The sequence below is a fragment of the Anopheles arabiensis genome, chromosome 3, assembly GCF_016920715.1.
Source record: "Anopheles arabiensis isolate DONGOLA chromosome 3, AaraD3, whole genome shotgun sequence".
NCBI classification, from domain to species: Eukaryota; Metazoa; Arthropoda; class Insecta; order Diptera; family Culicidae; genus Anopheles; species Anopheles arabiensis.
Window position 1 is genome coordinate 94,471,148 of NC_053518.1, and position 8,840 is coordinate 94,479,987.

At 51.3% G+C, this 8,840-nt stretch overlaps 3 protein-coding genes across 3 annotated transcripts; 1 reads left to right on the forward strand and 2 right to left on the reverse strand.

Moving 5' to 3' along the window:
- The first annotated feature begins 188 nt into the window (after nt 1-188).
- LOC120901355 (N-acetylglucosamine-1-phosphotransferase subunits alpha/beta) lies at nt 189-2,824 on the forward strand. Its single transcript, XM_040309216.1, has 4 exons — nt 189-552; nt 622-1,898; nt 1,969-2,170; nt 2,232-2,824. The coding sequence occupies exons 1-4, from the start codon at nt 394-396 to the stop codon at nt 2,757-2,759; spliced, it is 2,166 nt and encodes a 721-aa protein (XP_040165150.1). The 5' UTR covers nt 189-393; the 3' UTR covers nt 2,760-2,824.
- Nucleotides 2,812-5,766, reverse strand: LOC120901356. The gene is made up of 5 exons (XM_040309217.1): nt 4,710-5,766; nt 4,407-4,646; nt 4,168-4,339; nt 3,279-4,066; nt 2,812-3,110 (listed from the first exon to the last, which is right to left on the reverse strand). The coding sequence occupies exons 1-5, from the start codon at nt 5,125-5,127 to the stop codon at nt 2,947-2,949; spliced, it is 1,782 nt and encodes a 593-aa protein (XP_040165151.1). The 5' UTR covers nt 5,128-5,766; the 3' UTR covers nt 2,812-2,946.
- Nucleotides 5,767-6,193: 427 nt separating this feature from the next.
- On the reverse strand, nt 6,194-8,561 carry LOC120901357 (mitochondrial import receptor subunit TOM20 homolog). The gene is made up of 4 exons (XM_040309219.1): nt 8,337-8,561; nt 8,063-8,144; nt 7,586-7,706; nt 6,194-7,516 (listed from the first exon to the last, which is right to left on the reverse strand). The coding sequence occupies exons 1-4, from the start codon at nt 8,458-8,460 to the stop codon at nt 7,391-7,393; spliced, it is 453 nt and encodes a 150-aa protein (XP_040165153.1). The 5' UTR covers nt 8,461-8,561; the 3' UTR covers nt 6,194-7,390.
- Between the last annotated feature and the right edge of the window lie 279 nt (nt 8,562-8,840).

Here is an 8,840-nt window from a genome sequence, read left to right on the forward strand (position 1 = left end):
TTATGAAATAATAATGTAAAACGATGGAAAGGCAATAATTGGGCGAGGGAAAATGGAAGTTCCAATCCAAAAAGCAAACAAACACGATCGCTACACCGTGGCAGTGCAACCCGGTGAAAAATCTATACAGATCCGTTCTGACGTTTGATATTTGTTGTGATAGCTATTGTTGTTGTTATTCCAGCAGGGTACAGCAAGCAGCACGGTACAGCAATGTTGTTGCCGCTTCCACGTAAATGTGCGGAGTTTTCGTTTTTGCGCTTAATTTGTCACTTCATCTAATCTGCAGCAAGTGGTCGCCGTTTCTTTAAGTCCGCACGCAAGTCTGTCCGACAACATGAGCTACAGTGAACGTGCTGTGCATCAGCGAGCTCCACCAAAAGTCCATCCCGAATGGAGTGCCGAAGAATATCACGTGGAATGAAACGGCTCACCCCCTGGCCGAGCGCTTCCGGTCTGAAAGGCGGCAAGTTCCGGTACAGGTGCTGCTGTGCAGTGACCGCACTGGCACTGCTCGCCATTTCCTATATCATTATTACACTACTAGTAACGGTAAGCGCTTGCTTCGCCTAACAATAGCATGGAGCATCTGATCCTCTGATCCTTTCCGATTCACCACAGCATACGTCCAAATCGGCTTGCCAAAATAGCTACGAAGTGATAGATGTAGTATACACGTGGGTGAACGGAAGTGATCCACAGTTCCTGCAAGAGCTGGCCCGCTATTCCCCGACGCGAGATAACGCCCGGTACGACGATAAGAACGAGCTGCGATATTCGCTTCGTTCGTTGGAAAAGTACGCCCCCTGGGTAAGGAACGTGTACATCGTCACGAACGGGCAGGTACCGTGCTGGTTGAACTTGGAGAATCCACGCGTCCAGATCGTGCCACATGCCGACATCGCGGACGCGGATACAGCGCTGCCCACCTTTTCCAGTGCGAGTATCGAAACGTTCATCCACCGCATACCGGGACTGTCGCAGCGGTTCCTCTACCTGAACGACGATATCTTTCTCGGCGCCCCGCTCCAGCCCGATGATCTGCAGACGCTCGCCGAAGGGGTGAAGGTTTTTACCGCCTGGATTGTGCCCGACTGTGCCCCCGACTGTCCGTGGATGTTCGTCGGCGATGGGTCCTGCGATCGCGACTGCTTCCTGGAGGAGTGCCAGTTCGACGGGGGCGATTGCGACCATCCCGATTACGGTGCGGACCGGCAGCATCCACATCAGTTCCACGATTACGAGGACGTTTCCGCACCGGAGGACGCGCTGGAACCATTCGAGGAGGAGGGAGAGCAAATGTTTATTGATGTGCCGAAGATGTTCCCTCGTATAGCGCCCCCGGGTAGTGTGCAGGCTTCGGAAAACATTCGTGATATTTATGAGATTTTCCGCATGAAAAGCACCAATGGGAACTCCTCAACGCGGCTGCTGGTGGAGCGGTTCAACAAAGAAAAGATGAAGCTTCGAAAACAGCACGCAAAACAGCGTACACGTGGGCGACAACGGACGGGCGGTCAGCATGGAGCGGTTGTGCACAATCGAACAAGCGAAGATAAGCCACGGGATGCGCAGATGCCCTCGATGGGTGTGGATGCCGCCGTGAGCTCACAGGACATCTTTGCCAACTCGCTAATCCATACGAACCGGGTGTTTAATAAAGCGTACGGATTCCACAACCGGAAGGTGCTGGCCCACGTTGGCTTTCTGCTGGACGTGCAGATCATTGAGCGAATGCTGGAACGCTTTCCAGGCGAGTTTTTCGTCACCAAACAGCACAGGTTCCGAGCGAAGGACGACATGCAGTACGCGTTCAGCTACTACCACTTCCTGATGAGCGAAACGAGAAACAAATCCGTCGGAGAGATCTTTGACGACTTTGACACGGATGCGTCAGGGTGTGTGTGTGGACGGGGTAATGTACCATGCGTATGCTGTTGATTATACGATCTTTCTTTTCAATTGCAGCACTTGGTCGGACCGTGAAATTAGAACACTTTTGACGAAGGTGTACAATCTGCCGCTGGACTGGTCGGCCGTTCGATACTTTGAAGAGGTCGTCACAAACTGCTCCCTCCAGCAGAACAATTTCCTTCCGCTGGAACACCAACAGGAGCAGCGACAGGTGTACCCGACGCTGGTGTACGAACGTTACGAGGATTCAACCATTGTGAGTGTTGCCATCAAATTCTCGCAAACTTGCACTGACTGAATTGCCCTCTTTTCCCCAGCCAACGGTAACAAGGTCGCTGGTGGTCGGTTGTGCCGAGCTGGCCGACATGATGCGGGCCAACTTTGGGAAGGTTCCGCGCTACCGGTATCACGTCAGCGCCAAAACCGGCATCTACAGCAACTTCAAGATGCTAACGTCCAACATTACGCAGGTGGTCGATGCGCTCGACGAGCTGCGCAAAACACCAAAAAAGTTTAACTGTATTAACGATAATTTAAGCGACGATCGGCCGGACGACAACCAGCTGATCGGTGCACTGCTGGAGGATTTCTATCTCAGTCTCTTCCCCGCCCGCAGCAGCTTCGAGCTGGAGAGCACGTATCGGAATCGCTTCCAACGCTACGACGACTACCGGTCGTGGCTGTGGCGAAAGACGCTGTTCCGGAACTCGGTCTACTTGGTGTGTGGCGCCGCGTTTCTCCTGTGCGTACGGTTGCTCTGCTGCCGGCACAAGGGAAAGGTTGCTCGCACACTGCTACTGCTGGGAGCGGCACGATCATCGGGAGATTACAATAGCATTTCCTAATATAGCCGTGGCTAGAGCCGGCGCTCTGGTACAAAATGGTCCACAAAAAGGGTCCAGGAAAATAATACTTTTCTTTTTTATTTAAACGACGAAAAGAACATTCAAAACACGTGAACACTGGTAACAAAATAACGAACACACGGGCACACAAACGCACGCATTGGTGGGTTAAGCAGGTCCGCTCCTCTCACGACTGGTGCGACGCGGTCGAAACGTTCGCCATGCTGGACGAGACCGTGTATGTGGGTCCGGTGTAACGGCGATTAAGCTTGCGGTAGGCAAAGATTCCGATGATACCGAGCCCGATTGTAGCCGCAATACTGATTCCTATGATCGCACCAACGCTCATAGCTGCACAGATGAAGAAAAAGCAAGGTAAGAATGTCAACAAACGATGAAAAGGCATCCCCGATTGTTCCCGCAGTGCAAATGAATTTACGTTCAGCGTTACACGAGGCGTGTAACGCCTGAATCCTACGTACAGTGAGCATGATGATGGTGAAACAAGCATTACCTCACCTTCTTCAACAATGTCCATCGAAATTTCGTACTCCCGGCCGCGCACCTTGAACGCACACTTCCACCGGCCAAAGTCTTTGTCCTGCAGCTCGACAATTTCCAGCCCACATTCGCCCTCGCGCAATCCCTTGCCGTAGTACCGGTATCGCGCATCGGTGGATGGTTTGATCTGGTTCGAAACACCGTGCACCTCGCCGGACGGATCTACAAACCGGCAGATATCGATCGGCAGGTCCAAAATGGTACGACAAAGCAGTCGCTGCTCGCGATCGCCACTGCTGGCCGTCAGCTGCTCGGTAACGGCGCGCCCCGGCTGCTGGTACACGCTCACATTGTAGTACGTGAGGTGATCTTCCGCCCCGTCGAGATCGTTAATGCCGCAGGCCCACACGCCGCTCGTAATGTTGGTCACCACGAACCGGCAGAGGCCGAGCGATTTCAACCGATCGAACCGTTGCGGCGCATAGTCGCCGGCAGTCGGCCCGGAAAGGTAGCAATAGTCCATCTCGTACGGTACCGCGCAGGTCAGCTCCGTTACCGTGGCGCTGGACGATCGTGGATCGTGAAAGATCTCGATGTCGGTGGCGGCCAGCTCCAGTCGGTTGCTTTTAGCGGCTGGCCCGCGGGTGCGTATGAGTTGCCGGGCTTTGGCGAGGCGTTTGCTTTTCACGTCAAACACGCAGCCGGTGTAGTCGGTCGGGTTGAGCTGCTGGTAGATGCGCCACACGCCAACGTCTGCCGGGGTGAGTGGTTTCTTGATCTCCAACGAGCAGAGACCGGTCGAAATTCTGAAAAGTACAGCACAATCATAAGTTTACAATCTAGCGACGGCAATCGTGTGTGACCTTGTGCCTTGTGGGGAGGCTTACGGAACGATACGAAACGATACTTTGTATTGTACGCCGAGTAACGCCCGGAGAGATGCCCATCAAGCAGCAAGTACTGGCGATTATCTGTCTCCGATAAGGCGCGGCACAGCGAAACCGTTGAGCGGTACTGGCAAGACAGCACGATATGGTCCTCCGTTTCCACCACCGTTGCCTTCACGTCACGGTCGTCCTCTGCAATTAGAATGCGATTAGCGGAAGAGTAGTATCGCGTGGCTCCACCCACCCCGCCCCCTCATACCTTGCACGATCAAGTTGATCTTGGTGATCCGCTCCGTCATTGCGCCCCAGAACATCGTGTGGCACCAAAAGTGGCTGATCTGCTGCGTAAGATCGACCGTTTTGGTGCAAGATTCGGACACGACCTGGTCGGCATCGATGATGCGACAGTATCGGGAACCGTCCTTGTCCGGACAGTTGACCGTTGCCGTGGACGCCGATCCACTCACGGTAACGTTCAGCTCGTCGATGAACTTTATCGCTAAAATGGAAATTAATTTAAGGATGTATCGATGCATCGGTGTGCAATGAACATTTCACTTACACGTAACGGTCACTTCAAGGATGCCGGTTTTATCTTGCCCCGCCTGATCAGTGCCGTACAAAGTCCAGCTGGCTTCGAGAGCCTTCTGGAGGTTTTTAACCCTCACACCGCAACGCTCCGTATCGTACCGTTCGACGGTCGTTTTGTCCCCGATGCGATGCACCTGATCACTGTCCAAACTGTACTGCACATTGTTGACCGACACGGAGCAGTGTATCCAGGGGCTGGCGCCAGCGATCACGCGCGACTGGCGCAGTAGCTCGGTTCCACCGTTGGGATTTAAAAACGCAAGGAAACCGGCACCTTCCGCGATGGTCAGCTTGTTGGTAGGGAAGATAGGACTCGTGTCGGCCAAGGCCAAGTACGGTATGCATACACCCGCCAGGATCACGATCAGGACTATATGGGATAGCAGCATGATGTGTGCGTGCGCCTTGCTTTAACGGCACAGTTCGTAGGGCAACGACGAAACAAAGCGACGCGATAACACGCCGTCACACGCCTGTGCGATAATTGCACTGCAGACTAATGCACTAGAAACGATTAAACGCGCATGTACTAGTAACGCGCTTGACACTTGTGTCCGATGCGGGTGAGATGTGCGTGTCTGTTTCTCGCGAAATACGATCTCGCAGAACGTGGGCGATCGTGCAAAAATCAATCGTTTACATTTACAACGCCACGCTATTTTTGGTTTCACAAACTTCCGGGGAGTGTTTTATCCTGCACAACCGACCGGCACGGCGCTTCGCTCTGCATCCGACGATGTTTCCCGACACACTGAACTGTACCGCGCGGTCCGAGTGTGTCCACAACACGCTCTGTGTATTCGCTCGGTTCGCTCGGTTTCGGATGCAACTTCGGTGGGGCGGATAAGCTTCGTCGCGTAGGAGAAACAACCACAAATCGACGACTTAATCGTGTGATCGTGTGCTAATATACTCTCAATCAGATAAAGTTCAGGCCCTTTTCTTCTGCCGCGCTTTGCCACAGCCAAAACAGCAGCACCAACATAAGCGAGCGACAGATAAAGGTCGTTTGGGGCATTGTTATTGCCTCCCATATTGCTCGTTACTATCGCATTCCATAAGGCGCGTGGTTCCAAAAGGAACAATTTAAAATGTGAGATAAAAATACCACACACGCACACCCCCGCGAGTAGAGTAGTGTTTGAAAATCGGTATCCCCAAGCATGACCGTTGGCAAACATTTCACCTGTTTGTTTGTCACCCAACTCTATCCGTTTCGTCTGGAATGAACGGTTTCTCTCTTGGTATACAGTCGTCGCGTTTGGGCAAAACGCCGCCGAAAGACATACAAACGAGTTATAAATAGTGCCCGCCAGTGAGAAAACTCATCATTCCATGTCGTCGGTTGGTCTAACACGAATCTTCCGCATCTGTTCCAATTACTTATTGGACGGTGGTGTAATGGCGCCAAGCGGAAAATTACAGCAAAAGCACAACACTATCAACGCTAACGTGTTTTCATGAAATAACACTGGATATCGTTTATTCTCCCGGAAAAGCTATCGGTTGCTCATATATTTCATTTAGTCTGCTTCAACAAAGTTTGGTGGTACACCCCCTAATGCTTCTTCATCGCTAGAGTTAGTGTTGGTTGGTTAGTTTTGCTTGTTCGCCTGTATATAGTGTGCTCCTCCACACGACACTGCATCTCTCCTTCCCCTCTCGGGAGGGCGATCTTTTTTTTAAGTATTTCTTTACTACATTTTCTAGCTTCTAGCAGCATGTAATTTAACGCCTTGCTTGGTTATATGAATGAGCGCGTCGTGTGCGTTTTGTACGGATACGGAACCATCCTTACCCCCCGTTTGGAGTGAAGTGGAACGTTTTTTACTTCTTCTTCTTTGGGATAGCGGAGTATGCTTTGGGAGACGGAATCGAACGCATTGGGGCAGATGGGCAGACGAGGGGCACTTGTTAGGCACGGATTGTATGGAGGAGAGAGAAAAAATGCTAGTTGCTGTTATTAAGGACGTTACGTGTTGTGATGTTAATGGAAAACAGGGGGCTTTCTTCCTTTAACCCATCCCTCCCACCATGGAAACGATGAAAAGCGTAGTATGTGTGTTTTTTTTTGCGTTTAATGTGAGTTCTTCTTTGTCGTATGGTTTGCCATTATAACTAATCTGATTTTGTTCTACTACGCGTACGGAATAGCGAAATTTGATGCCCGTGCGCCCGCCGCTCGGTGCGATTCTGGAAACGAACGACACACAAACACAGAAAGGGAAGTGTAATGGGGAAAGGGGGCGAGAAAGGAGACGACGATACTGCCGGCAGCTTCGGAGGATGTGTTTCTCCATGCTATTGTGCAACACACCCCGGCAATGACGATGATGACGTGCAAGAGCGCTTTTCCAATAACAATTATTCGATTGCTTGCTAAACGACGCGCGAGCGCTGTACTGTTGTTGTTCATTTCCCGCAGGTAGGCAGTTTCAGTATTTGAGGGGAGGGTAATTGGTGTTCCTGCTGCGTTTTGGGGGTTGTCGTTTACGTTTCTCCACTCGCTGCTGTCGACGACGATAGACACACATTCTCGCTACATTCTCGTCACATCTCCCCCCGCTGCTGCAGACGACCTTAACTACTCGCAAATGCCCCGTGTGCCACAAAACAAGACCGACCGGATGTGTTGGATGATTGGGGCCGCACTTACTCCAGATCATCGTTCATGTCCTGTATCTTGCTTCGCTCGCTCTCGCCCGCCTGATTGCCGTACTGTCGCATGCGGGTGATCAGCAGTGCGAACACCTGCGCTGGCAACGTTTGCTGGAGGACCTGCAGTTACAGAAAGGGGAGTATTAACGATTACGCTTCTGGAACAGCGAATTGAATCCCCCCACTCACCTGAAGCAGTTGCGTCGGCTGACCACACACGATAATTGCATTAGCCAAATGTTCTACCCCGTTCTCGATGTCACCGGCGGAAATGAGCGCTTCGCCGGTTTGGATCTCCTGCAGGAAGAATCTGTACCGGGAAAAGGAAATTTGTTAGTTAAAATAGCCCATTATTCATATGTGGTTTAGAAAAAAAATGGTTTGTTCCATAAAAATCGCAGCACTCCATGTGCTTCTCCATGGCATGTTGTCATTTTGGACCCCTGGACCGACACCGTGCCGATTACATAAACCACAGCGCCTTGTTCTAATCGGTCGAGAAGAGCAGGAAGAGGAAGAAGAAAACACACAGCCAAGCATCCCAATGACAACACGCGCACGAGATGGAAAACTCGCAGAAAATCAATACACCCCCATCCATCCGTTGCCTCCCGTGCGGGAGCTTCAACACTGGGAGCACCTCTCCCCCTGCCCTATTACACGTACCTCTGCACCTCTTCGTGATCTGTCAGGTTAGGGATTGTTGTCCTTGGCCCTGCCGATGCTGCTGCCTTCTTGGCCTTTCGTCCTACGGAAACGGGAGGGTTGAAAAGACACACATTACGATCACGCTTAGAACATTATCCGGCGATAAACAAATTCTCCACCACGCCATCGCAGTGGGAAAAAGAGAAATCGAGCAAACATTGATGGCGACCGGGAGCGGTTACACCACCACATCTCGTGTCAGTAGCAGCACAAGCACCAGAGCAGCACTTACGTTCGCGCAATTTCTTCTTAAAGTCGGGATCCTTCCTGCGCTTGTGGTCGAAGTATATGCAGTAGCCGAGGAAGAGCGTTCCGGCGACACCGGCCGCAATTCCAATCGTTTTGCTGATCTCCATACTTGTAACTTTTCGTCGGAAAACCCAGAACAAATCCACACGAGCGCTCCGCTAGCGAAAGCAAAACCACACCACCGAGGCAAAAAGAAAAACAAAATCAACGCACAGCCTCGTTGACAGTCGGTCGAGTTTTGGGACAATTTAAGGTGACATTATAGAAGCTGAATTTTGGCGTTTTATTGGTTTATCGACGTTAAAAATTCTTTTAGATAATGTAAAAAGGTTTAGGGGGTAGTTTTTGCTCTTATTACACGGCAAAATGATTTTCTTTTCGATCTATCTGCTGCACGCGCGATATAACTCAACTCACCGACTGTAAACGCAAAAAGGCTCAGAGTGACCAGACATTCCGATGAATCTTTATTCCTACCGATTCACAG

Bases quoted from the DNA above. Each gene is read 5' to 3' on its own strand.
- LOC120901355 (XM_040309216.1), top strand. From the start codon at position 394: ATGGAGTGCCGAAGAATATCACGTGGAATGAAACGGCTCACCCCCTGG. The intron at 553-621 runs GTAAGCGCTTGC...GATTCACCACAG, and splicing joins TTATTACACTACTAGTAACG to CATACGTCCAAATCGGCTTG. The intron at 2,171-2,231 runs GTGAGTGTTGCC...TCTTTTCCCCAG, and splicing joins GTTACGAGGATTCAACCATT to CCAACGGTAACAAGGTCGCT.
- LOC120901356 (XM_040309217.1), bottom strand. From the start codon at position 5,127: ATGCTGCTATCCCATATAGTCCTGATCGTGATCCTGGCGGGTGTATGC. The intron at 4,647-4,709 runs GTAAGTGAAATG...TTTCCATTTTAG, and splicing joins CCTTGAAGTGACCGTTACGT to CGATAAAGTTCATCGACGAG. The intron at 4,340-4,406 runs GTATGAGGGGGC...TTCTAATTGCAG, and splicing joins GATCAACTTGATCGTGCAAG to AGGACGACCGTGACGTGAAG.
- LOC120901357 (XM_040309219.1), bottom strand. From the start codon at position 8,460: ATGGAGATCAGCAAAACGATTGGAATTGCGGCCGGTGTCGCCGGAACG. The intron at 8,145-8,336 runs GTAAGTGCTGCT...CCGTTTCCGTAG, and splicing joins TAAGAAGAAATTGCGCGAAC to GACGAAAGGCCAAGAAGGCA. The intron at 7,517-7,585 runs GTGAGTGGGGGG...CTGTAACTGCAG, and splicing joins AGCCGACGCAACTGCTTCAG to GTCCTCCAGCAAACGTTGCC.